Here is a 27,371-nt window from a genome sequence, read left to right as displayed (position 1 = left end):
GCTTCCGCCTCCGTCAAGGTTTCATAACAGGATGAAGGTTAAACGCTGACACACTGAGATCCATCCGAAATTGGTTGTTTTTCTTTAACCTTTAGGAACAAAAATCATGAGTTTCGTCAGAAAACATTTGAAGATGCACTTTCTGCACTCTTTTTTGATGCTCGTCTTCGTAATATCTGATGGTATGTATGTAGCCTCTACATTTATGTTAAAAGCAACAGGAAAAAACAAAACAAAAAACAGCCCTCATGTTACATAACCCTCTTTACAATTATTTGGTATTTAAAAACAAAATGTTTTTTTTTCAGTGGTGACCGCGTCTTGACTTCACTTGACTTTTCAAAATTAAGACATTTAGCATTTAGTATTAGAAATCTTAAACATTTTTTGTCGATCTTTCCGGAAATAGGCGTTGACTGTTGCACACGCGTAGACCCTTTAAACTACTACCACTACTAGCCTACTATTGTTATTGTAATTACTATTACAACTATTATTAGTAGTAATTGGTTTCAAATTGTCTTTATCACTCAGTGAGTTTTTATCCATATCTTTTTTCCTTTTTTCTCTTTTCAGTCATCACCCGAAAAAATGTCGCCTAATTCAAAATATCATGTAGCCTATTTAAATATATTTTTAATTTAAAGTAGCAATTTCTATTATATCACACTAAATTATCTTATCGCTGTACCCGTATACACTATAAATCTATAAATTGCCTTATTTTTGTTTGTTTGTGTGTGTTTTTTTCAAACTGTATTGGTTGTAGTGTGATTGGTCTCTTACTTTTTAAGCTGCTATGTCTTGTTAATTTGTGTGTTTTCTTCAATAAAAAAGACCCTTTAAACCCGCAGAGTAATTCACAGCCTAATTATATTTTTTTATAAATTGTATTTAAATTATTTGTTAAAAGCTCTGACATTGTATTATTTAAAAAAAAAAATGCTTTTGTTTATTTCTCTCAAAAAAGAAGGTACCCTGGAGTTTATTGTTGGAGGTTCTGGTCCTCTGGTTGCTCCCCTGGGAGGTTCAGTGGTTTTGCCCTGTTATGTTGAGACACCGTTAGTAAAGGAGGAGCTGACAGTTGAATGGAGAAGAACAGACTCAGAGACTCTGGTTCATCTGTATGAAGATGGTGAGAGTCGACCAGAGGTCCAGCAGCAGGATTATCATGATAGAGCTCATTTCTTTACTGATCAGATTCAACATGGAAACTTCTCCCTCCGTCTGGACAATCTGAGAGCTGAAGACAAAGGCGTTTACAGATGTAAAGTTTACAGTCAAAAGCTTGCCAACAAAACTTTGGTTGAAATAAAAGATGTCGGTGAGTGTATGATTCCAATCCTACTTTAATTTTGAAACAGTTAATTAACAAAACCTAGGCTACTAAAATGTATGTAATATTTTATTATGTAATACTTCTTTCTTTTAGAGTACTTGGAAGTATCAGGATCGAGTCGCTCCATATCAGCGTCTGTTGGTGAGGACGTCACTCTGAACTGCTCTGTCGACTCTCACATCAAACCTGAACACATTGAAGAGCTTTCATGGAAAAGAACAGATGGGGATATTATGGTTCTGCTCTATCAAGACAATGAGGCTTTACCAGATTCATCAGATGAGCAATACAGAGACAGAGTTGAGTTCTTCACTGATGAAATCCCCAAAGGAAACTTCTCTCTCAGACTGAAGAGTGTCAGAACTGAGGACAAAGGAGTTTACATGTGTGAAGTGTTTGCTGGAAGACTTTCAGCCAATACAACTGTGGTACTGGAGAGACTGGGTGAGTCGACAGATAAATCAGGAAACAATGTAAAACTGACAGCTTGTGTTTTTAATGATTGTATTCCCTTTGAAGAAATGGTTGTACATAGAACTAAAGGGACTGATCACACACACCTCATGTTACATGAGTTCTTTAGCCTAATGTGTATAGAATCTTTCAAAGGCTCCAAACATGGTAATAACATTTAATGTATTTTGTTTTTGTTAAATGAATAGGCATATGCATAAATAAAGTTAAGTTGATCTAAAAATGTTGCTACATGTTACATTATTGTTATGGAGGGTTGAATTTTTGTTAATATTTGAACAATCAATAATTATGGAAATTGTTAGGTCACTTTATTACAGAGGTACAGAGCCCCTAAAGAGATGGAAAATATGATATGGGAGGAAAAAAAAATATTGAAATACTTTTGAAATATATTTCAAAGTTTTGTGTTACCGCTAAAACCTTGCATTCGCTGGCAAAATGTTTTTGTTCTTTGCAAGCGAACTTAAAGTTTCTTGGGGGAACAAAACATTTTGCGAGGGGAAAGCAAAATGCATTGACATAATTTTTTACTTTTTTTTTTTTTACTTATTTAATTCTTCGCCATGTCCCTTAAGGTGCTCTAGACTGGATCAATGCAAGAAATGTAAACTTAGGGCATGAAGAAAAAAAATCATTGAGAAACATTGACCTAGACTAGAACCACTAGACCTTAAAACGTTCTAAATAGAACCCTAATTAAACGTTTAGAGTGATACAGCAGCAAAATTTTTTTAAATAATTCTAAATAAGCTTACCCCTAAATTTTCATGTAGCTGTTTAGTTGCATACAGTGTCACATAATGCTGTTGTGTAACTGATGTCTGTGTTTCACAGGTTTCTCTGTTCATTACATTACGGTGTTGATTCTCTGTATTATTGCATCTGGATCTGCACTGCTTTTTTTATTCAGACCAGAAAATGGAGGTATGTATTTTAGGCTTCAACAGGCTTCACAAAATGTATTATTAATTTTAATTTCTTACTGAAATTGGTGTGTATCTCTCCACTGCAGAAACGAGGATGTATCTTCAAGTTTCTCTCTTCCTTTGCCCGTATATTACTATGCTGTTGGCTTCAATCATCTGGCGTGTTATTGAAGGTATTTCATCAGAACTATTTTATCTAAGATCTATTACATTCACATTACAACATAGACCTTAGAATTAATTTAGATCTGTTAAGGTACAGTATCTCTTAATCGTTTTAGAATGACTGTACAAGTGGTCAACCAGACTTGCTTCATTGTCTTCATGATATTTCTGAGTTATACAGTATCTCATCACAAAAATGATGTGTTTCAGGTTCTCTGTATGAGACCGTCTGTTGCTGTGTGCTCTATATTCTGAGCCCTCAGAGGTCATTTTGGGTTACACCATTAGCCACAGCTGTTCCAGGTTGGTTTTTAAAATCAAATACTACATAACACACATACTAGCTGTGTCTACTGAGATTTATTTACATTTCTCTAACAGAAGAAAGGGATTAATAAATAAAATACATTTCTGTTTTAATACCGTTTTAGTGCTGTGCATGATTTTTTTATTTTTTATTTTTTTGCAGATACAATTCTGAAGTATATTATGATTCCACATGCTTACCATGCAGTATGTCTGGCAGTAATGTATTCAGGTTGGTAAATCCACAATGATTATTGTTATGGTGAAGTAAAAACTGTTGGTCTCGGAATGTAATATATTCCATAGTAACATTGTAATAATTTTACAACAGTGTAAAATGACAGCTTTTCCCATTTATTTGTCACTGTTTTGTATTTAAAATTGCACCTAATTTTCTGACAAGAATTTAGTTTGTGTCTGTTGTAATACAGAAGTAGTGTATTTGTTATTGTTCATCATCCAAGCTCATTTTCCAGTGTTTAAATTAATAATATAAATTTCTGTGTCAGTCCTTTTTGCTGAACATTTCGAAGACATCGACCCAGTCATCAGAACAGTCTTCTTTTGTACACTTGTCCTGGTGTGTCTCCTCTTCATCATACGTGAGTGGTTATCCAACATCCTCAGCTTGCTAAAGAAATGTGAAAACACGACATTAACAGTTTTTTTAAATAGCATTTTTACTGAGAAAATCTCAGTAAAATCTTGTACAATATGCATATTTGAGCTCTTATAGTGAATGTATCCATCATTTACACAACCACATCATTGGTCTTGACGTTTAATAATAATAATAATAAATTGATATTGTAATGCACTTTATATTTAAGAAAATCCCAAAGGGCTATATGATAAAAAAAAAAGGTAAGTGCTAAAAATAAAAACACACGGAGAGCATGAAAAAAAGAAGACAACACGTTTATTGTCCATAGAACATTATTTAACATTAGTGCAAAACTGACTTTCAAACGATGGTGAAACATATTTCTTTAGGACATTTTCTTATTGGTGATATGCAGTAAGTGTGTAGGATTGTTGTTTTAGATGTATTGCTATGTATTGAATTGAATTCACATTTGTTTTTATAATTTATTTTTTATTAATTGTTAGAATTGGCTAAAGAGAAGATGTCGTCATGCTCTGGAGTGTTATGCAGACTTGTAGCAACTTGTAGCTTTTCATTGCTGCCTTCATTGCAGCTCGCCCTTCTGCTCTACACTCGGGTTTCCTCCAGTACTGGTAAGCAAGAACACTTTTGAGCAGAGACTGATTGAGAATGAAGTGATTAACCTCCTGAGATACAGTAAAAAAAAAATTTTGTATTTAGTATTTTTTCATGTCATTACAATTGTTTAGAGCATAAGAAACAAAAGGAAAAACAAAAACAAATATGTTTGAAAAATATTTTATTCATATGTTTTGTCCTCTGTAGAGGACACCAGAACTCAGATGTTTAAAACATTAAAATGATATGAAATTACATGTATAGGCAAAAACAATGGGATTTCTAATTCATTTACCAATCAATTTTTATATTTCAGGATTTTTTTTTAACCACACTTTGTTTAAAGATGATTCTCACCTATATTATAAAAGATGTAAAGGAATTCATTAATTTACCATTTTACTTTATGCAATACGTGGGTAAAATGGCTAAAAATGGGTTTTACACTGTATCTAATTAGCATGTTAATGTGTTTATGGATCAATGTGAGTAATAGTTGGCAACATTTTCAAAAAAATATCTAATATTTCATAGGAACGTTTGTATATTTCATTGATGTAATTTCTTTCCCTTCACTTGTTGTGTCTCAGGAAATGCCTGATAAACATGATTTAAGTCCTGATGTCCACTACACTGGACATGTATGAAATGAATGCCCTGTTCTGTAATAGAGCGTCATATTTTGATTACAAACCCCATAACATTTTCCTGAGATGTTAATTTATAGCAAAATTTTAAAATGAATCCAATTTAAATGTTAATAACAAAATATTATCATATTTCCATAAGAGTGAAGACCAATGAGAAGTTGTTGTCATGGTGAAACGTCCAAACATTCGGTATCACTGAAAATCCCCGAATGTGCTCTTTATATAAAACTGTGACACAAAACTTGTATGAATGTTTAGAGAAATTCACTAAAATATAATGTCCTCAACTGAGGACAGTGGCTCCCAGGAGGTTAATAAGCTTGAGGTGCAGTCATCTTTGTCTGCTTCTTACATATTCATTATCATAAAAAAGAATGAAAGAAGAAGCCACTCATTTTGTTGTGACAATTTAATTTAAGTAACCCTTTACAATACAGTTCATTAGTTAACATCAGTTAACTGTACCATAGTCAACATGAACTAAGAATGAACAATACTTCTGCAGCATTTATTAATCTGAGTTCATATTAATGTCAACATTTACTAATACATTATCAAAATCAAAAGTTGTATTTGTTAAAATTAGGTAATGCACTGTGAACTAACATGAACAAAGATTAACAAATACTGTAACAAATGTATTACTCATCATTAGTTAATGTTAGTTAATACATTAACTAATGAACCTTATTGTAAAGTGTTAACTTAATTTATTTTCTCTAACTACCTCTGTCTTTTTTAGTGTTTATCATTACAGTTCTTCCAGTACTTCCTGTGATTCATTACTTTATTGACAGAACAAGATGGATAAATCGATGCTGTAAGTGTGAGACAGTATATCCTGCTCTGTTATAACTGCAGAAATAATTCATATATATGAAAAGTATTAGATAAATGCATGTCATATGTATTTTGTTTTTAATACAGTTGAATATACTCGTAAATGTGTTAGACCTGGTTCTGTCCCTCTTCACGCTACATCAATGAAAGGTAGTAGATCAGTGTCTCCATTATATATCAGCTGTTTTAAAAGGCCGGGCTTTTCTAATCTGAATTTTGGCAGTCACATTTTTTTCGTTCTACTGAAAGTTGTGGCATATTTTTTACTCTTTCTTTCATCTTTTTAGGTCTTTATCTATCTAGATTGATATGGTCAATGATGATTGTGATGAGTGGAGCGATGGTGTATTTTTACATTATGCTCTTGAGAATTGAAAAAGGTATATTAATATATTTATAATAAATATATACAGTATTATATATATATATATATATATATATATATATATATATATATATATATATATATATATATATATATAATTCTAAGTATCTTAGGCCTTGTTTACACCTGGTATTAAAACACAAGGTGTAAACGGGAATGTGTTTCCCTCGTCCACTTGTGATCCAATCGACCAAAACGCATCTTAAGGTGTAAACAGGGCCTAAGTGTACATCTGTTCATTTTTCACATTGGCTTTATCATATATTAGTTCTCTTTCTAATAAACATGAGCACTAAATAAGACTTTGCAGATTTTTAATAAAGTCTTGATCTTTTATTGACAGAGGGAGCAGGACTGGTCTGTGTTGCAGGAATCCTTCAAGTATTGTGGGTGCTCGCATTTTCTGAAGTCCCAGTCCATTATCTGAGTAAAGTATCGATCATATTCTTTCTTCTTCATGTGGTGTTTTTCCGTCCCCCTGCTTTATTCACATCAACAAATTTTAGGTCTGGATGAGTGTCTGATTCTGCCGAGGTTTATTATACTGCAGAAAATAAGAATTGCTATTGAAATTTTGAAAGCTTATGTTATTTTTTAAGAAATTCAAACAACAAATACCGTCTTGTATCTTTTTAATGTGTCATGACAGATTGCTGTAGTGCCTCAGGCAGGTCCGGCCCGAGGCATAAGCGAACTAAGCGGCTGCTTGGCCACCAGGGGGCCCCCCAATCGAGTTTAATTTTTTTTTTTTTTTTAGATGACTTAAACAAGTGACATACATGAATGAATGAATATGAATGAATAATTCAAGACAAGAAAATTCTGATTTCATGATCAATATACCTGCCAACAACTGCTACTGTGTCTGCCAGCGTTTAAGTCATGCGCATAATCTAGACACCTTGCGAGTGTAGACAATTCGTGCGCAACTGCGCATAGTCACGGTATCGGTTTAAGTTGGAGAAAATAGCCGCAGGGGAACTTAACCTTCTAGGTGTAAGGGTAGCAGTTTGAATAAAACAACATAGCAGTTTGAAATCTTCTCCACTTTATTATACCACACATCAGATCACTAACTCCAAAAACCCGCGACACTCCAGTACCAAGTGCGCACGACCAATTCCTATCTACGGCAAGCCCCGAGGGGAAAAATAGATTGCATACACACATACAACGAGCGCCAGTACATCATTACCGGTATTATAGTAACAGACTTTGTTGGATTCTGTCATGTACAATCCAACAAAGTCTGTTACAATAATAATAATAAAAAAGATTTTGAGGACAGTGACACTGTATTGAGACAGTTGAGAAATAATAATAATATTTTTACAGTTTTCAACAATAATTGTCATTGTTGAACCCTTGCTCTTATTATGTTTCTGATTTCTCAGTTTTGTCAATATTTTTTGCAAATAATTTATTTTATATGTTTTGAGACAGTTTGCTTTAATAAGTTTCAAAGAGGTAGTAAAAGAGTAAAGTAAAAGTTAAAACTTTTTTATTTAAGTAGGCATCTATTTTTTATTAAGTATTTATTTTGTATTAATACATAACCTCACTGTATTCATTTATAATGTATCATTATTGCGTGACATTTGTGTCAATAATCATCAAGCACAGGTGACTTCGCGTAGTGGGAGGGGGCCCCCAAATCAAATTCTGCTTAGGGCCCCCAAAAGGCTCGGGCCGGCTCTGGCCTCAGGTTAAGCAGCACTCTCTTCCTCTTTAATACTACACAGCAACATCCCCAGAGTTAAATTAACTCTGCTCAGAGAACATATGGTCCCTCTCTACATGACTGCGCTTTAGTGATGAACACCTGCTATTAACAAGCAGAATCACTGAAGGAAAGAGAAACAAGAAAAAAATTGGCTGAAGTCAGTTGTAGTTCTTGTGTTTTTCTTTTTTCTGATCTTGTTGTTTCTCTTTCCTTCAGTGATTTCCTGCAGGTTTTAATCTCTAATTCTCAATCATCACTTAATTAACTTAATTTAGTCTCTCCCCTGTGAAGGCCTCTTTCCCTTCCCTTTACCTCTGTAGAGATAAAACATTGTCAGGATAATTCCGGTTCACGTGGCTACGCGGACGTGATAAATAATTCTGTATTATACAATTTTAATGCCAGACAAGTAGTTTGTTGAGGGTTTGTAATGAAGGACTACACGCCTGCACACTTATATATTCAAACGTGCATACCTATAGATTGAACACGTAATACGCATGTGCGTGACGACAGCGTTTTCGCGGGTTTGCGTTTTTGAGGTTTGTGCAGAGATAATAAAATTTTGAAGACTTGCACCTTGGAACCTATTTCAGGGTTTGCGTTCTCGAGCCGCCAGACACTGTTGTGCAAATGAGCGGCTGGAGCGTGTTGAGGGTTTTCTGATAGAACGGTGTCGTGTCAGCGGCCCCTCAGTTAATAACTAATGATCTTTGCAACGGAAGTGAATCAATGTTGTGAAGCCAAAACAATCTCTGTTACTGTCATTTCCTATTATCACTGTAAAGCTGCTTTGAAACAATCCATAATGTTAAAAGCGCTTTATAAATGAAGGTGACTTGACTAATCACTTAATTATCTCATTAACTTTAACTCTGATTCAGAGTTATTTTAACATTCTTCAGAGGGGGAACATATGTTCTCTGAGCAGAGTTAATTTAACTCTGGGGATTTTGCTATTTAGTTGTAGCATGGAATAAACATGAATGAACATCAAAAGTTATGTTGTTTCAATCGTGGAAATACGTCAATAGTCAATACTCAACATTTGTCAAGTACAAGTCCACCGACGTTAATCTACTAACTTTTGTCCGGTTTGTATGTCAGTCAAAATGGCATATTCAGCGTTATGATTGGTCAGATTGCATGTCAATCAAACTGCAGTGAACGTGCATTGTAAAGCCTTTTTACCAAGTATTTCTGTGAAAGATATAACGCAACAAACACGAAACGTGACACAGAGGTACAAGACATCTATCTAGTGCATGTTTGTGCCCTTTATTCATTTGACACTGCAGCACTAATTTCATTTTACAAGCAAAAAAGATACTGAAGATTACCTTATATGCAACTTGTATTCATTTCCTTATTTGGACAGGAAATGCTACACAAGTAAATATACTTGTGGCCCTATAAGGAATCAGTACAATAATTTTTGTTTAAGATTTTTTATTTTTTTTTACTTTGCTCTACAGATCTTCCCAAAAGGAAAATGTTCCTGTTTGTATCAGCTGGTCTTGTTTTAGTGAACTCTGTTGCACTGATGATAGAAGCGATAATGAACGCAGGTGAGTCCACACAAACTTTTAATGAGATTCATAAGATTTAATGGCTGGGACCATGATTTCATTATCAAAACATGTTTGTTAAAAATGAATCTCCATCCCCAGTTAATGGTAAACGTCTGATGGGAGATTTGAGAGTCGTTGCCGTCCCATCTGAGTGGCTGTTTAGCAGTGTACCACTGCTGGTTTTATCCATGCTTGCACACTGTGAGTATGAACAGGAATTGACTTTAGCATTCTGTACTATCATGTTATCAGTGTGTGAAATTATCTAATGTGTAGGCTACACATAAATAAAGTTGTTGTTTTTTTTGCCTACAATTTCATTTCTCTTCTATCTGTCTTATATTTTGTTTTGCTACTTGAAAACTGGTATTGTGGCACTGATTCTTGCTCCTTATTTCCTCATTTGTAAGCCACTTAAATGAGTAAGTTATAGTTCATAATGGCTGAGAATGAATTTGGACATATGTCTGACCCATCTCTATACAGGCAGCTTTCACTAAGGTAGTTGTGTCAAACTGTCAAAAGTCTGAAATGTGACATGCATCTCTTTTTGTGCATGTTTGTATTATTTGTACAAGAGGTTATTTACTAGAAACAAAAGATTAATTTGAGGGCTGAAATGATTCTAATCTGAACACTCACGTTGAGATCAACACTTCTCGTACTGTACATTCCTATTCTCTAAGAGAAAGTAAGAAATATGAATCATCCATATTTTCGACTTTTGCATTTGGTGCCTCTGTGCTTTATCAGAGACCGATCAGTTGTAACTAATTCTAATCTCTTCCTCTCCCACAGGGAAACCTGACAGCACAGAGTTTCTGGAGGATTCTCAGGTGAGCATTTATATTTTCATAAGAATTAGGTTACATTAATACAACATTTTATTAAATACACTGAGATTGAAAATGAACAAACTAAAAATCTGATTCCTTATTAAAATCAGTCATGCAGATACTGTTTGAAATCTGAATATGTTTTATTCTAAATTCTTAAGTCACCAGATTCTAAAGGAACTCCCGCTCCAGATTACGTCAGTATAGAAGTGAACGAGAAGAAAGGAGAATCCCATGAAATGGAAACTCTGGGAGAGGTAGCTGGGAACTGTGAAGAGCAAGAGGAGGAGATTAATTTATAGCTTAGGATTCAGAAACGCCTAGTGTGAATAGTGTATTCACATTGAACATTTCTTAAAGAAATTAATAATGTACTTAAAAATACCTGGATGATGCACTTAGTGTGTGGAATGTTGTACACGTCATGCACTCAACTGTCGCAGCTTTGATTATCAGACTGTTAGATGACAAAATAACCATATAAAATGATGTACAAACACAGTTGAGTACATAACGCATAGTTTAAGTGCATTGTGTTTGTCATTTGGGACAGCACTTTTCTCCCTCATCAGGAACAGATTACTTTCAAGGTATGAAACATTTCTTTCACATCAGCCTTCTATCAAGGTTATCGGTGGTGATGGCGCAGTGGATAAGACACATGCCTTTGGTGTGAGAGACCCGGGTTCGAATCCACTGTGAGACACCAATGTGTCCCTGAGCAAGACACTTAACCCCTAATTGCTCCAGAGGCGTGCGACCTCTGACATACATAGCAATAGTAAGTCGCTTTGGATAAAAGCGTCAGCTAAATGAATAAATGTAAAATGTAAATGTAAGGTTATGACTGGGCATTTATCGGTACAGACAGTATTTATATATTTGCTGATACTATTATACTAGTATTGATACTGCAGTATGTTGTTTATTGTTTCCATGCAAAGTCGAGTGAGAATTAGTGTCTTTTCAATGCAAAGATGTGACTTTATGAAATAATCAATTTTTTATGGAAAAAATAACTGTATTATGATGACTATGGCTACCTTTACAAGCCTATTAAAATATGCACACTGTTTTGTGCACACGGTTTAAACTTTTATAACTGAACACTACAAAAATGCCAGTCATCGCTGAAAGTGTAAATATGAGTAGCATATTTTACCTTCTAATGTATGGCTACTTTATGAGTCAAACTGGGAGTTCAATTTGCTATTTCTGCACGCTTGACAAGCAGCTGCTCGTTTCTTCCAGTTGTGTGAAGAGCTCTCCCATCTGTACATATTTGAACACTTAAATAATCTTCAAAATGGTCAGGGTCTAAATGCACTGAAGTCGTTTGTGTCCCAAGTGAATGTAATGAAGGAAAAATATGACATGTGCGTAAGTTAGAACTTGTATAAATTCCTGCTACCTGTTGTTATTATGAATTATTTCATTATCATTAAGTTGTATTATTTTAATAATTCATTGTTTTGTTATGCTGTATGATAAATAACAATTTTATTGTTGCATTTGCTGATTTGTCTCTAAAAAATTGTTGGATCACTTTCTAGAGACTTTACTTTCTACTGTAATAGCATTAATTTTTGCAGTGGTACCAAAACTGTAATTTCACTGTTACTATAATAATGTTGACTACTGTATTACAAAGGTTGTTGGCTAATAATGACAAATCTTCTTCTGTTTTTGTTCATTGACATTTTTATTGTAAAACATGTTCTACATTTTCATTTTTGTCTGAGATAAACATTGGTGTCTGCAAATACACGATGCACTCAAAAAAATAATCTGTTGAACCAACTTAATTAAATTAAGGAAAGGTTTTCCACGAAATTGAATTATATTTATCCAACACAAACGAATTTGTTTGAAATGATTTGTTGTAATCTTGCTGTATGAACTTAAATTAATTTGGTCAAGGCTACTAAAATAATTGTGTCATTCCTACTAGATAGAATTTTGTCAAGTTACCCAGATTTAATTTTTGTCCTGTCTAAAATCGTCAACATTATAATTTTAGTTAGTTTGACTCTATAGTTACTTACAATGATATTAGCGACTAGCAGTCGATATAATTAGAACAACTTTTCGCATAGTAATATTAGATATGACTTAGGCAGGGATGCAAGTGAGGTTTAATGCATATGGATGCTTGGAGTGTTTACTGAGTTCCCACAACCTAAACACAGTCGTCACTCTTCTGCATAATGGTAACCACAAAATTCAAAAACATTACATAAAGTCCTCTAAGTTTCTAACATAACTGAACGTTAAATACTAACATCAACTAACAACATCTTTCCGTTTACTGAAAAACACATAAAATAACATTTTAATCCCTAAATTTACCCTCATAATGCAGTCCCTTGCAAAGCATGCTGGGAGCTACAGATCCACTGCCAAGTTAGTTGTCAACAAAAATAATTCATGTAGTTTTCACACAAATTAATTAAGTAAACTTCAGTTTTAAATATATTAGATTGATTGAACACAACTAAATTAAGTTGTGACAAAATATTAAACAATCGTGTTCCTTTTGCTTATTTTAATTAATTAAATTTAACAAGAGGCAAAGTTTATTTTTTTGAGTGTGTTACTGTAAATCTCATTCTGTAGACTAGAGAAATAATTTTTATTATGAAGACTTTTGTTTTCCGGCTGTGGAAGCATAATGTTGTTACAACAGTGCCATATTTTTGGTTCCCTTAACCCTCTGGGGACTAAGCCCTTTTGGTCCGGTTCCTCTATTTTTACATTTGGGCTTATAATGGAGATGGAACACTGTGTGTTTGGTATCTATGGATCCTGAAGACCCTAAGCTAACATAAACATGCATTTAATGTGTTTATAAAGGAGGTATGAGTGACAAATGTACAATAAACTAGAGAATTTCAAAAACGGAAATTCAATTTTTTGTCATTTATTTCTGAAAATCACATATCACACAACATAGTGAACAGATTTTGAACAAAAAATATATTTGTCAAAGCTTTTGCTTGACAGACATGTGTAATTGATAAATAAAATGTATAAAGAACAATGAAAAAAATTAACTTTATTTACAAATAGTCCCAGGCGTCTCTCTCTCTCTCTCTCTCTCTCTCTGTCTCTCTCTCTCTCTCTCTCTCTCTCTCGCTCTCGCTCTCGCTCTCCTCTCCTGCATTTGACATGATCAATTTTAATTTTCAAAGCAAATACTTTCAATTCACCTGACCTTGAGTTATTTAAGACAAAAACTGGTTTCTGCTTTGCATTCTCTCTTTGCTTTTGGTTTGCACGGGTTGCTGTTTTGGTTTGTGTCATTTCCTGAATTGAGATTTCAGAAGAGTACACTAACATTGTAGTGTGTGTCTAATGTATGCCATGATTATTATTTTGTATCTGATCTGATGTGAGCTGGAATGATCCTGCACCTGACACAGTCTTTCAGATTCAGATAAACATCTTTATCTGAGGATTGACTGATCTGGTCATTTTATTTCTCTGATCTATGGGTGAGAATAGGCCTTAAGTAGACAAAACCTCTGAAAAGACACATTGGGGTTAGGTTGCAAATATATGAATAATTAAGAGATTTCAACGTATAATTTGATAATTTGAGTGACTGACTTCGGGATCGGTTTAGTGAGTGGTGACTCGGGAACTGATGCGATCGAATCGTTCAGTCCGATTGGGAACTGTTCGGAGCAGTTCATTACAGCATCACAAAAACAGACATCTGCAAACACAACTGATCTTCTTAAATCTTCTGCATGGGGAGAATACATAGGCTATAGGCTAATAGCCTACATGTCTATCGTCTGAATAAAAATTGTAGCCTACAACAATAGGTCTACAGAAAATCGTAACCTTCAATAAAGTGATGACGATATACATGTATTAGCCTATAGCCTATGTATAGCCCGAAGTCAGTCACTAGAGGTCGCTGATTACTAAATTTTCGTGCGAGAACGTGCCTGTCGCTCGTGCACGTTATCGTGCGTGCGGCGGGGGTGCCACAGACAATTTGAAGCATAAATAGCAATCAGAAAGCTAAAACACAAACAAAAATATATAACAATAATAATGAGCTAGTAATATCATTCTGAAAACGTTTAACTATTTTAAGGTTCATTTAAGGAAAGTATCCTGTTTTACATTATGCAAATTGCATAACAGAATATAGCCTATAATAAATACATGCTTCATTCGAAATATTTTCGTTTTAATAAATATATTTTTGAGCATATATCTGAATTATGGCTGCACAAACGCCTCCAAAGGGGCAGACCTCGTAATAAATATTAAAGTACCACTTCAGCCAATCAGTTTGGTCAACCGAGGCAACGTCACGATACGTAATTAATATTCAGAAGTATACACAGCTGGTTGGTAGATTCGTTTACGGGACAGAGACTGGCCACAGGACTCAGGAGAATCGAGGGCTGAGAAAAGTGAAAACATTTACGTGTTTTCTTCTCAAGTTTTTAAAGTAAGTTTTTTTGTGTGCGTATGAACATGCAATACACCTTCCCAAAACCACATTTTTAATATGAAAATGTGTATTACAGGTGTTGTTTACAATTTGATATCCGCTTGTCACGCTGGTTTGAATGGTGTTGAATGAATGCTCGCGAGTGTCTGTTGTTGTTGTTTTTTTTTAAACTATGTTTATTCTGTGTTATTGGGCAGTTTTTATTACTTCTGAGTAGTTTAGACGTTCATATGGTCGTATCTAGATAACTAAACAAAACCGTAAAGTATTTCTTCACTAATCCTCTTTCACTAAAGATTTCGATAACGTTACCACATGGAAGTAAAGTTACAGTTGCAATTGACTTAACCTCTGGTTATTTGGATCAGCAGTTTAAGCCGATGGTGTTTGCCCGGTTGTCCTAATCCCTTTATCCCATTAACACACGAGCTGCCCTGATGCCCTTTCAAAGTCAGACTGATGACGCCACATATTTCACACTTGATCTGTTCACCACAGCACAATGACAATAGGACAATAATGTGCCATTGGTTTGAGTTCCATTGCACATATTTTAAACAGTGTGTTTCTCATAAAATCACTTCATATTAGTTTCACATTCAAACAAAACCCACTTCTAAGCCAGCAAATGCATGTGTCTGGCAACTACAGGTCACTATGTATTTAAACCCATAACTAGAATTAAATATAAACATTATCAACTGATAACCAATTCCATTGATTGACTCTTTCATCCTATCAGAATGGAGAACTCATCTAAAGAAGATTACAAGATCCAGTCGTTCGATTTGGAGACTCAGAAACTCCTCAAAACGGCTTTGAAAGGTCGTTATGTCTGATCTGCCTCGGTTTAGCATGACCTGTTTTACTGTCCGGCTCAAATGTTGTTAAATCAAAGGCTTTTTTTATTTTTTACTGGTCAGACCCAGGTTCAGTTGACCTGGAGAAAGTGTCCAGTGTAATAGTGGATCAGTCTCTGAAGGACCAGATCTTCAGCAGAGAGGCGGGACGCATCTGTTACACCATTGTGCAGGTAAACCAATGCAATGCACCACGTGTAAACTTTAATACAGCGTGCCTATCAGTGTGCATGTTGCATTGTCTTCAATGCGTGAAAAAGTAAACCTTTAGCTTGTAGTTTGTTAGGACTGACTTGTAAGCAGTTGCCTCGCTCGATTCAGGCCGAGGCCAAACAGAGCAACGGGAGCGTGTTTCGGCGTAGCCTGTTGAACCGCCTCCAGCAGGAGTTTAAAGCCAGGGAAGACACGCGGAAGAGATCCACTCAGGAGTGGGTTTGCCTCGTGTCCTTCATCTGCAACATCTTCGACTACCTCAAGGTGAACACTTGCCTTCCGTTTTAATGCTGAAATTCACAGAGTAAGAATTATGAAGGTAACTATTATTTAATGTATAAGTTGATGAAGTGCTTAATATGTTTTTACTTTATTCTGTCGCGTACAGGTGAACAACATGCACATGATGGCCCTGGTGCCTCCTGTCTATGACTGTTTGTTCAGACTGGCTCAATCTGACTCCTTGAAGAATGAGGAGGAGGTGAATCTTCTACATTATTACAACCCAAGATATTCAAAGGAAATTGCAAAAAAAAAATCATAATCATCAATAGTGACGTTTAATTAGCTCTTCTTCGATGACACGCTTTGACCGTGTCAGTGTCTATTTCATGAACACAACATGGATAATCTGCGACAGATAAACAGGTCAGCAGTGTGGACACACTTTACAAACATTTTGCCAACGCAACCGTTTGTAAAATTTGTTCGGCTGAAATAGTCAAACCAAAATTTACTCAGACACCTTCAACGTTTCTCACATTATCACAGTTTTATCCCATTTTTAGGAAATGGTAATGAAAATATGACAAAAATTCAGAGTTATCAAATCAGTGGATATTTCACTGGTTTTGTCCAGTGTACTGTCTCACAGATGAATTAGGTTGAATATATGTCAGCTGTTAAATTTAACCACACAATTACATAATACCAATTTAGCTCAACCAATTACCAAGCAAAGCTTCATTTTGTTCAGTCTGTGCTGTAACAAGTTCACATTAGCAATTAAAGAAAAAAACACTTCAGCAAAACATGGTCAGGTCAAAGTATCTGAAAAAATTTTGGTCCCAAAATTTCATAGATTTTACTGGTAGCCACTGTATGAAGAATTTTCAGCATAATATGTCAATTTTGCTATCCTCACTTACATAAATGAACTATAGTGTCCTGCACCCACTAGTAAAAAAATATCAAAAATAATATCTGGTGTCTGAATAAGATTTGGTTTGACTGTATCAAGAGGTGGCTAGTTGCTGAAAAACTTTACTATGCCTGGTTTAATTTATCATTTGCATTTAATCATTTAGCAGACGCTTTTATCCAAAGTGACTAACACTTGAAAACACAATACACCATATGAACATCATAGTTCAGTTACCTAAAATACCTAAATTCAATTATCAAAACTTTTTTTTTTGTATTCGCAAATTAAATAAAATTCACTATTAGTTTTGTAAAAAAAATTCATGCATAGGCACAATTTATTTTGTGTAGGAATTTTTGTGAATTTAAGCATATGCTGTTACTGTATATCAAAACATTTCATTTTTTTAAGGCATATTAATTCAGTAAATTGTTTCCTAAAGTCGTGACTCATGTGCTTGGCTGATATATTGTTCTTTCAACAAGTATTACTTGATCAGTTTCCTCATACACTTCAGCTCTTGTGGATCTTAGGTTTCTATTCACTGGCTAGTACACACTGATGTTTTTCTTTTAATATCCATATTATTTAATAGGGGTGTAACAATATATAGTGTCACAACATATCGCAATACAAAAATGCAGCAATATGTATTGTGTATAGTTTACCCAATTACTGTGTGAGAAAAAATGTGTTTACAGAGTTTTGGTGTCAGTACTACATTAAACTATATTCAACATTATATATAGTAATGTATAATAATGCAATGGGAGAATATTTGTGGGTCCTGATAATGCCAACTGTCTTCTGTTACCAGTGCAACTTTATTTCTGTCATACGTCTACAGAAGTTATTATTTTAAATTTCTCTAGTCAGTGACTGAGTGAAAGCATATTCGTCTAAAATAATTCAGTATTTTCAGCTTCAGAATCATGAATAATTTAATTCTTCTTTCACCATTATCCTGTGCATTGGGTTATCATCAGCACCAAGTCCAAGCTCTCTCTCTCTCTCTCTCTCTCTCTCTCTCTCTCTCTCTCTCTCTCTCTCTCTCTCTCTCTCTCTCTCTCTCTCTCTCTCTCTCTCTCTCTCTCTCTCTCTCTCTCTCTCTCTCTCTCTCTCTCTCTCTCTCTCTCTCTCTCTCTCTCTCAGGTGGACTGTCTGGTGTTGCAGCTGCATCGTATTGGAGATCAGCTGGAGAAGATGAACACGCCGCTGATGGACGAGCTGTTCAATCTTCTGCGGGACGGGTTTCTCCTGCAGGAGGACCTGAGCTCCATGGGTCGCCTGCTCCTGCTGGAGATCCTGGAGTTTCGCGCGGGAGGCTGGACTCTCAGCGACACGGCGCAGAAATATTACTACAGCGAAGCCGCGGACTGACGCCTCCACCTGTCGGGACAGAGGAACACAAGAAGAAATAGCATTCGAAAGGAACCAGGACTGGAGGTTTTATTTTTATAATGACCTTTGATGAGGGCTGGGTGACTCAGTAGGTTTGAGGATTGAAGACTGGTCGAAGTTAGACTCAGTTCTGGGTTTTGCTGGTGTTTTCACTTGGTTAGGGGAGTTTTGGTCTTTTGACGATCATTTTTAAAGTCAACATGAATTCAAAATTGATCTTATTTACTTTCCTAATACACATTCCTCCTTGTGTTAGTTATCCGTATTATTAAATGCTCCAAAAAACCTTTCAAATGCTTTCACTGTTTTTTTGTTTTGTTTTTTCTAGTTGAATATCCTGCTTTTCTTGTAAATGTCAAATTACTGAAATCAGATTTGATTTTTCATGTTGACTTTAAATCCTGATATGAAGGAGCCAGACAACACGACCTTCCTGCAAAATGTAGTTCATGTGTTAGTTACAGAGATATGTTAATGTCCCAGCACTCCCTTGGGCAAACTATAAACGTGCAATAATGCAGTTCGTTCAAGGTTAAGCAACATTCCTCCAATTCCAGTTTCTGGAAACAAATTTGTTATATGCAAAGTGAATTTTTTTTCCCCCTACAAATATGGTACATTTACTGATCATTAGTCACAGATCTTTAAACATTTGTTTGGTTAATGAGTTTGAAAGTGAACGGAGTTCAAACAATCTCCATTTGATCTTTTTACAGTCATGATTTATTAATTTAATTATTTTGTGTGTGAAAGTTAAACACAAAGGGCTATAATCGTAACATTAGAGGTGACCTTTTTATTAATTTTAGATGGTTTTAACATCAATATATTTAATTGTAGATGTTTGATTTTTTTTTTTTAACCAATTATTACTAAAGAATCATATTCACCTCAGTAGAAAGAAAAGCTATTTTTATTGTATAGTGCATTATTACTTTATATAACTATATATTTATGTTCTGTAATAGATCGTAATTTAATTCAGTGATATAACATTTATAATACACCAAAAACAGTTTACAAGAGCCACAGCATTTAAATACAATGTTTCCTTAAGGGATAATAATTGTATATTATGAAAAGAAGAACGGATGTATATCTGACAGAACTTAAACAGGTGCTGGATGAAGGAATAAAGTTTTGAAGTAAGTTTGTATAAATGTGCACAGTTGCAATATTATTTTCCTATTTTGCAATATTTCCATCTGATGAAGACAAATGTATGTAAAAATTACTAAAAGATTGGCAATAATAATTTATGAAATCAACACCAGATGGCGTAAATGGACAGTTGACACCAATGCTCAGTCTGTCCACTGTCAGAATATTTTAATTGATCCCTGTAACTATATTGAGAATAGTCACACATGATTTGTTCTTTTAAAACAGAACATTTCTACATCCTCTGGTAACTTGGATTTTAAAAACACTTTCTTCAATGCGTAGACATAGCTTTAGTAATCGAATTGTAATATTCTCGAATTAAAAGTCGTAATAACTGACTGTTTTTTTTATGGTTTGAAATAGAAATACAGTATGACATGACTTTCATTTAGGCTGTCTTGGTTTAAGAGGAAGTACAGAGCTTTAAAATGTAAGGTGCAATATGCAAATAACTCTTGAGTGTTCTTGTTCATATGCAATGTGAGTCTACAACATGACTGCTGAAAATGTTCATACTCTCAAACTAAGAAGAACTGTTTCAGTCATATTCTTTACATTCAATACATTCCCAGTTACCTCAAAAATGTCTTTGAATGGCTCTTCACCTCTAGTAATGAAGATGTTTGAAGAAAACTTCCTTCAAAGTAAGTTTGGATCCTTTCCATTTGGCCTAAAGGGTAAGCAGATCTATGAAGAATGTTGTGCCATTTGGCTTTATCTTCATGTGCCTTCACTTTAAATGTCCATGTTTCATGTATTATTACTCTGGCAAGATTAAAAAATTAACAGTACTGAAAAATACTAGTCCTCAAAGCAAGAGTTTAGGCTTATTTAGAAAACAAGGCGAAAAAAAGAAGTCAAAAACCGTCTGGAAAATGTATTTTAAGCTTTATTATTATGGAATAAAAAAATTAAAAAATCATATCCTCTGCTTAAAGGCACAATATGAAGATTGTTGGATTTAAATCCAAAACCACTAGAACAATGTTGATTTGTTGGACGTTATCCCAAATGTTTCCAACGTTTAACTCAGGAGAAATATGCAATTTTAAGCATGTGTAAAGGCACATGTCCTTCGATTTACGGTTTTATGCTGCACTCAAGCCGTGTCATAATTACCGTAAATAAAAGATGACAACATGTGACACTGTACTCGGACCTGTTATTATGAGAATGATCTTGAAACCAGAGTTGAAAATATGAAACGTTGATAGTGGCAACTCCTTTTTTTCCTCAAAGCAACAAATACAGCAGCGCAGACTGTGGGCTCGTCTACTCAATAGTCGGGCTCTTGACTTTTTAATGTTAGTTTTTCTCTGGCTGGCTGTGTTTATAAGAATATTATGGCAAGAGAAACTGTGTTAAGTTGATATTGGCTACATTTACAGCAAACCATTATTTTCAATAAAACATCAACATCTAAACCTCTGTTAATTCTCAATAAAGTAAATCTGGTTAGTAATAGCTAAGTGAAGCTAATGCTGTTTGTGATGTGGTTTAATCCTCCTCTTTTCTGCTGCTAATGCTGTTTTAAAAGAGGAGGTTTAATCCTCCTCTTTTCTGCTCTTCTCATCTCTTTTTCTGTTCTTGTTGTATCGCTTTATTTCAGTATTAACAGCGGGTGTTCATCACTTATAACTCGAGTGTCAGGTTTCTCTCACTTGTTTTAATTCACTCTGTCCAGTGGACTGTAAACTAATGTAGGGAATAGTGAATGGGGCAATTTCAGAAACAGTCTCTGAGTGTGTACTCAAATAAACACTGAGCGCTTTTAATTAACAGTATATTGCAGTAGGCTGGCTACTTTACAAATATTGCCATGAATGCATTGTTTTCCACACACAGTTTTAATGAAAAACAGTATGTTTCTGTCAGAATTTGGCTTTTTTTTTTTTTTTTTTTTTTTACATCCATTTTTTACAGTGTAAAACTGTAAATGATTTTAACGGGTGACATTTTATGTAATTTTTATTGTAGTGAACAAACTCCATCGCACACCTGCAGGTGATAGGTGCGTCGGATAACAGGACCAAACAAGTTAGTCGTTTTAGCAGATAAGGAACTCCCGCACACTATCGTAACTTGCAATTGAAAATGAATGTTTATTAACACACAACGTTTCGGTCACACGACCTTCATCAGGAGGTTTAACAAACGTTGTGTGTTAATAAACATTCATTTTAAATTGCAAGTTACGATAGTGTGCGGGAGTTCCTTATCTGCATGTAATTTTAATGTCAAATACTGTTAAATGAACAAATAACACAATCTTCTAATTTAGAGTGGAAAAACAGTTTTTACTGTAAACTGACTTTGGAACTTTTGGATTCTGTATGAATTCCCTTCATGACACTTAGTTTTTGTTATCCTTATTTTAGAGTTATGGGTTTCATCATGATGTTGTGTTTATCATGTCAGAGACAGAATGGAGGAATCTGTGTGTACCCAAGGAAGCATTCATTACTGTGTGTGTGTGTGTGTGCGTGCGTGCGTACAGCACGTGGACAGGTTGTAGTAAGGAATGACACAGGGGTTCGATTTATTTTGAGCAGCAGAAATAGTTTAATTATTGTACACTGTGACCATTTATCTTTGCTAAGCTAAAATGCGAGGCCAAACATGCACCTGTTATGAAGTGTGATTATTGTATGTCTAAGTGGGGATAGTAAAGGGATGTAGGCCTACAGTATCAACTAGTCAATAGTGAGGTCGACTAGTGATTTTAATATGTTTGCGCTGTTGCTTCTTCATGGAGACACGGTTCTTAAACACCGGGGTCAAACCCTCTCGCTACAATAGCCATCAAAACGATATTCTTTAGGCTATATAAATGATTGTGTATTGACAAAGTGTGTTTCTATCCCACATACAATTACTTGTTTGCAAAGACACTGAGAAGTAGAATACTGACGTATTGATGGACTATAAACTTATTATAAAATTATTTACATATGAACAACTTTACGATGTACAAATGTGCACAAATATTGTGGCATTAATAATTTGATTCTTTTGTATTCAATTGTCATATCAATGACATTGTTTTCAGTCACATTTAGCCTATTAAATGCAGTTTACTCATCTAATTATGAAACATTTTGCTCCGCTCTGTGACTACTGCTGCAAACTCGTTTAGAAGGATTACATAATGTTAAGCAATACTACACTTTAAACCCTTAAAATGAACATTTCTGTAACCGTTATTTATCATTTTTGTTTGCTGTAGAACACAAAATGGGTTTTCTCAGTACAGTCCTATGTAGTGAGTCGGTGACTGACAATAGAACCATAAAATATGCCAAAAACGCAACATAAAATCACAAAAGTCATTCATTTTATTGGTGTGCCATAATCCACATCTTTAGAATCATTACAATTGTGAGGAAGACCCAAATTCAAGCCTTTATTCAATGATCTTTGTCTCCATTCTCAACAGCCGTAAACATCAAATCCTGTGCTTGTTACAAATTCAAAAATGAAAAAGTTTTACAACACATTTTACGGCAGCGGTTTCAAACTCTCATTGGCTCTCGCCTGCTTCGTCACAGATTTTGATATGCCCTGTTTTGGGTGATGTGCGTTTGAATGAGAAATATGCGCACTGTCACAGAGTAGATCGGGATATTAATACATCCTTGGAACAATACACTAACACGCTTATCCACTGAAGGAGAGTTGAACTGTCTTGCCCTTTGGTGACATATTTCAATTCCTTGGTGTGCCTGATGAATTTGAAGAAGAACTGAAATTTGGAGTGAAGCAGAGGCATCAACCTTGTCCCATGTGAGTCAGTCAAGGATGGAAATCATGTCTCTCTCCAAACAGAAAGGTCTGAGTCTGTTGTTGGCCCACACCGTTTGCGGCCATCCATGCTCATGGAACTGGTGGCATACAGGGTCTTTTTTTAACTCCTGTTGAAAGTTGTCCATGCAGCTCTATAAAGCAGGGAAGCTTTTCTCTATTTCGGCGAGATATATATTTGTGTCTTCCATGTCTTCAGTTGAGTCAGCAACCGTTAGACCGCTCATGTATAGGGCAATCCTTGATAGTGTGTCTTCAGTTGTGAACTGTTTCCCTGGAACATGGCAAATCTCATAGGAATATCTTATAAGTCTCATTCTGAACCTTTGCAGCTTTGGTGGTAAGTCATCCAGATGTTTTGTGCTCAGAAGTCCGGACCAAGGGACGATGAATCTGCTGGGACTTTGGTTTCCTTGCTTGGATTGAAGAGTGCTAAAGTTGGTGTTGTGATGAGCTCTTTTTTCAGCAATGCGAATGACTCCTACTGTGGTGCATCCCAGGACTCTAGGCTTCTCTGTTAGACGAGGTCCTGCAAGGGCTTAGTTTTTTCTGCCAGATCTGGAATAAACTTCCCCAATTGGTTCATCATTCCAAGAAATCTGTGTACCTTGAACCAGTTTGTCTGGGTCAGGCAGTAGTCCAGCTGAGGACATCTTGTGTTCTATGAACTTGACTTCTGCTTTTGTAAATTTGCACTTCTTTTTGTTAAGCGTTAGGCCAGCACTCTGGAGCTTCATTAATGCTGCATTGAGTCTGATGTCATGTTCCTCAGGAGTCCTCCCATATATGAGGATGTCATCCATGTGACATGTGACTCCATCCAGTCCCTCCAAAAGTTTCATGACAGAGCTTTGTATGAAAACAAGACTTTAAACAAAACCTAGAACAGACCTGACAATAATGCCTTGTCCACACTAATATGTTTTTGTATGAAAATGCAAATTTTCTCTCCATTTTGGCCTTCCGTCCACACTGAGGCGGCGTTTTATTCACGAAAACTAAAAATTTTGAAAATTAAGATTTGCAGACTGAGTGCGACCTGGACGCATCAGTGAATGGTGAGATATATTTTGCTAAAAATTTGCTAAAATTATCCTGCCAGAAGAATTGCGTCATATTTGTCTTATGCCTTGTCCTGTCTGTACATCTCAGTGAGCTTTTATAAGGGTTTACGCATTGTTTACGCAATTATTATCATTGTTACGCAATTGTTTACGCAATTTAGTGTTTTCTGACGTTTCAGTGTGAATGAGAGACTTTTGGAAAACACTTGAAAACGTGAGTGTGGGCGGAGAGTGTTTTCAAATGAAAAAAGCGTTTTTAAATGTATCCGGATTAATGTAGACATACCCTAAGAGAGCTTTCACTGCTGCTCAAACACTCCTCACAAAGCACATTGCATACGACTTTCCAACTAAATAATATCAACTGAAACAAATGACATTTAAATTCTAAAAGTAAATCCGTTCAGTTATCAAAATATTTTTTTAAATGTAACTGTAATCTGATTGCCAATGATTTTAACTGTAACTCAATGCAGTTACCCGTATTTTGTACTTTAAATTTATAATGCAGTTACAAATATGCCGTTACTCCCCAAACCTGTCGATTGCTCATGTGCCTCGACTGCTCATCCGCCTGGTGTTCTGTCAGTGGAAACTGCTGCTCAGTTTGGGACTGGTTTTGGTCCTTCTTCCGTTTGTATAGAACATAGAAGAGCTCTATGACGTTAAGCACAAGTGAGACCAGAGAAACCACCAGCATGAAGATAATAAAGATAGTCTTCTCAGTGGGTCGAGAGAGAAAACAGTCCACCTGATGGGGGCAAGGCCAACGCCGGCAGGTGTACACAGCAGACAGGCTGAAGCCATAAATGTACCACTGGATGAGCAGGAAGACCACCTCAAAGATAGACTTGCTAAATATGCTAATGATGTAGGTGTACAGGAGAGCACCCTTCTTCTTCACCTTGCGGGTCTCTGAGACTTGTTTTGTGTTACCACCGTCAGCCTCTCCGGTCTTCTCCTCTCGGTGGATCGTGTAGATCACATGCGCCAGGAACAGAAGAGTAGGAGTGGACACAAAGATGATCTGAAGCACCCATAATCGCACATGTGAGATGGGGAAAGATTTGTCATAGCAGACATTTTGACAACCAGGCTGCTGAGTATTGCACTTAAAAGCCGACTGCTCATCACCCCAAGCAGACTCCACTGCTGTTCCCAGAAGAAGGATCCGGAAGATGAAGAGCACGGAGAGCCAGGCCTTCCCTCCAGCTGTGGAGTGCTCCTGCACACTGTAAAGAAGTTTTACCAATGTACTCCAGTCACTCATCTTGAGGGAGTTCTAGCTAAAAATAGAAAGCTGAGATGTAATGTACACAGTGGACCCCCCAAAAAGTATTTTGACACTTAACTGACACTTAAAATTGCATTATTTCCATTGCAATTCCAATTAGGTGAGAACATATCAAACCGAATTTTTTTTCTCCCCATTAACTTCATAGTTTATGACATTAACTATGAAAATGTTCCACTAATGTTAAAAAAAAATACTGTTTCTCTTATTTTGTAATAAATTGTAAACAAAATAATGAACTTTTAAAACAACATCATATGACTGCTTTAAAGTAAATCGTACTTGCTGTTAGGGTTTAGGCGTTTCTCTCTTTTGCTTTATAACATAAAAGTTCTCAAGCAAATGCTATCATGAATTTTTTTACAGAAAGTGAGTTGACATCTGATAAACGCCTCTTAAACATGAAGAAAACATGGTGTGTATATGACATTGATTTACTGGGTATTGTGGGGACTGAGACCATTATTGATTTTATTTATTTATCAAATGTCAGTTGTTCCAGTTATTATATTGCTGCCAATTTGAAAACAGGTTGTAAGACTTTCTATAAAGCTTACCTGGAGAGAAGTAAAATGAGGAGAGGCCTGTAGGGACTTACTCCATCACTCCTGAAGATCAGGAGATCACCAAATCCAAAGCAAAGTGACTGAGTAAACTGAGGCGCAGCTGTCAAACATTCCCTGCTTATAAGACACTCGGAGGTATGAAAGTAGAAACCAGAAGCATGCACAAAGTTTGACTGATGACTCACATGACTGTCATAACTAAGAGTTTTTGTAAATTGAGTAAAAAAGAGTAAATTGAGTAAAAAAGAGTAAATTGCACACAAACGTGTCCCTGCTTGATATAGACTGTTATAGACGATTGATAAGAGGTTTTGATGAGAGAGAGAAAAAAAAACTTTTTGCTAAAAAGGCTTAGCCTTCCCCTGGCCACGGACTTGAGACTAGCAATATACAATTCGAGTGAAATTTTCTCCCTCAAAAGCAGCCTGACTGCTTCTACTAGTTGCTTTTATAAAGAAATGCTCAGGGCCGGCGCCACGTTTCTGGTCTAGGATCAGTTTCCTCCACTCCATAACCAAATGATAAGCGCGACTGGGCTGGCTCAGCTGGTCTGTGGAAAACGACGTAAACTGCATGCGTGCGCACGCGTAGAGATAATTCATGCGCGTGATAATTCATTTTATGCAGGATTTATGAATTTTTTTCGATAAACAATTTTTAAATAAATGAAAGCAATATAATTTATAAATTGCAATGTTTTTATTAAATTGTTATCACTTTAAATACTCATTCATTTGCACGTTGTGTCCGAGCCCGGCCCGGCCCGACAAATTAACTGTAATTATGAGCCCGAGCCTGTTTAGGGATAAAAATTGCTAGCTATGAAATTAGCCTTGGCAAGACAAAGACGTCAGCTATTTTGTTTAAAAAATCAGCAACATTTCCTCTAAATTTACTGACGTTCTCAACTACTTTCTAAGTTACTTTCCCCCGCCCGCAACATTAAT

General features: G+C 35.6%; 3 protein-coding genes across 5 annotated transcripts; 2 read left to right on the top strand and 1 right to left on the bottom strand.

The window, feature by feature from the left end:
* On the top strand, positions 1-26,894 carry LOC143710965 (uncharacterized). Of its 3 annotated transcripts, XR_013194711.1 has the most exons (19): positions 19-182; positions 971-1,324; positions 1,433-1,783; positions 2,651-2,740; positions 2,829-2,915; positions 3,118-3,210; positions 3,377-3,445; positions 3,723-3,815; positions 4,324-4,452; positions 5,831-5,908; positions 6,016-6,078; positions 6,216-6,308; positions 6,657-6,740; positions 9,512-9,604; positions 9,707-9,808; positions 10,406-10,443; positions 10,605-11,070; positions 11,284-11,758; positions 26,881-26,894. XR_013194711.1 is itself a non-coding variant. In XM_077202236.1 (17 exons), exons 1-17 carry the CDS (start codon positions 107-109, stop codon positions 10,743-10,745), a joined length of 2,034 nt encoding a protein of 677 aa, XP_077058351.1. In that variant the 5' UTR covers positions 1-106; the 3' UTR covers positions 10,746-12,301. The 3 variants fall into 3 exon arrangements, 1 of the variants encoding a protein (XP_077058351.1); XR_013194710.1 differs by lacking the exon at positions 26,881-26,894 and having other exon boundaries at positions 11,284-12,301; XM_077202236.1 differs by lacking the exon at positions 26,881-26,894 and having other exon boundaries at positions 1-182; positions 10,605-12,301.
* On the top strand, positions 14,823-19,698 carry mif4gdb (MIF4G domain containing b). Its single transcript, XM_077202293.1, has 6 exons — positions 14,823-14,914; positions 15,660-15,742; positions 15,841-15,950; positions 16,099-16,254; positions 16,379-16,471; positions 18,287-19,698. Exons 2-6 carry the CDS (start codon positions 15,661-15,663, stop codon positions 18,512-18,514), a joined length of 669 nt encoding a protein of 222 aa, XP_077058408.1. The 5' UTR covers positions 14,823-14,914; position 15,660; the 3' UTR covers positions 18,515-19,698.
* On the bottom strand, positions 23,635-25,834 carry LOC143711033 (gap junction alpha-1 protein-like). Its single transcript, XM_077202321.1, has 2 exons — positions 25,161-25,834; positions 23,635-23,740 (listed from the first exon to the last, which is right to left on the bottom strand). Exons 1-2 carry the CDS (start codon positions 25,832-25,834, stop codon positions 23,635-23,637), a joined length of 780 nt encoding a protein of 259 aa, XP_077058436.1.
* Positions 26,895-27,371: the final 477 nt, after the last annotated feature.

Source organism: Siphateles boraxobius, unplaced genomic scaffold, assembly GCF_051911475.1.
Source record: "Siphateles boraxobius isolate OS27281-9 unplaced genomic scaffold, OSU_SipBor_1 49, whole genome shotgun sequence".
Lineage (NCBI taxonomy): Eukaryota > Metazoa > Chordata > Actinopteri > Cypriniformes > Leuciscidae > Siphateles > Siphateles boraxobius.
The sequence above is the reverse complement of the archived record's forward strand: the minus strand, read 5'-3'. Positions and strand labels throughout refer to the sequence as shown.

Bases quoted from the DNA above. Each gene is read 5' to 3' on its own strand.
- LOC143710965 (XM_077202236.1), top strand. From the start codon at position 107: ATGAGTTTCGTCAGAAAACATTTGAAGATGCACTTTCTGCACTCTTTT. The intron at 2,916-3,117 runs GTATTTCATCAG...GATGTGTTTCAG, and splicing joins CATCTGGCGTGTTATTGAAG to GTTCTCTGTATGAGACCGTC. The intron at 3,211-3,376 runs GTTGGTTTTTAA...ATTTTTTTGCAG, and splicing joins ATTAGCCACAGCTGTTCCAG to ATACAATTCTGAAGTATATT.
- mif4gdb (XM_077202293.1), top strand. From the start codon at position 15,661: ATGGAGAACTCATCTAAAGAAGATTACAAGATCCAGTCGTTCGATTTG. The intron at 16,255-16,378 runs GTGAACACTTGC...TGTCGCGTACAG, and splicing joins ACATCTTCGACTACCTCAAG to GTGAACAACATGCACATGAT. The intron at 16,472-18,286 runs GTGAATCTTCTA...TCTCTCTCTCAG, and splicing joins CCTTGAAGAATGAGGAGGAG to GTGGACTGTCTGGTGTTGCA.
- LOC143711033 (XM_077202321.1), bottom strand. From the start codon at position 25,834: ATGAGTGACTGGAGTACATTGGTAAAACTTCTTTACAGTGTGCAGGAG. The intron at 23,741-25,160 runs GTTTCCACTGAC...CACACTATCAAG, and splicing joins CAGTCCCAAACTGAGCAGCA to GATTGCCCTATACATGAGCG.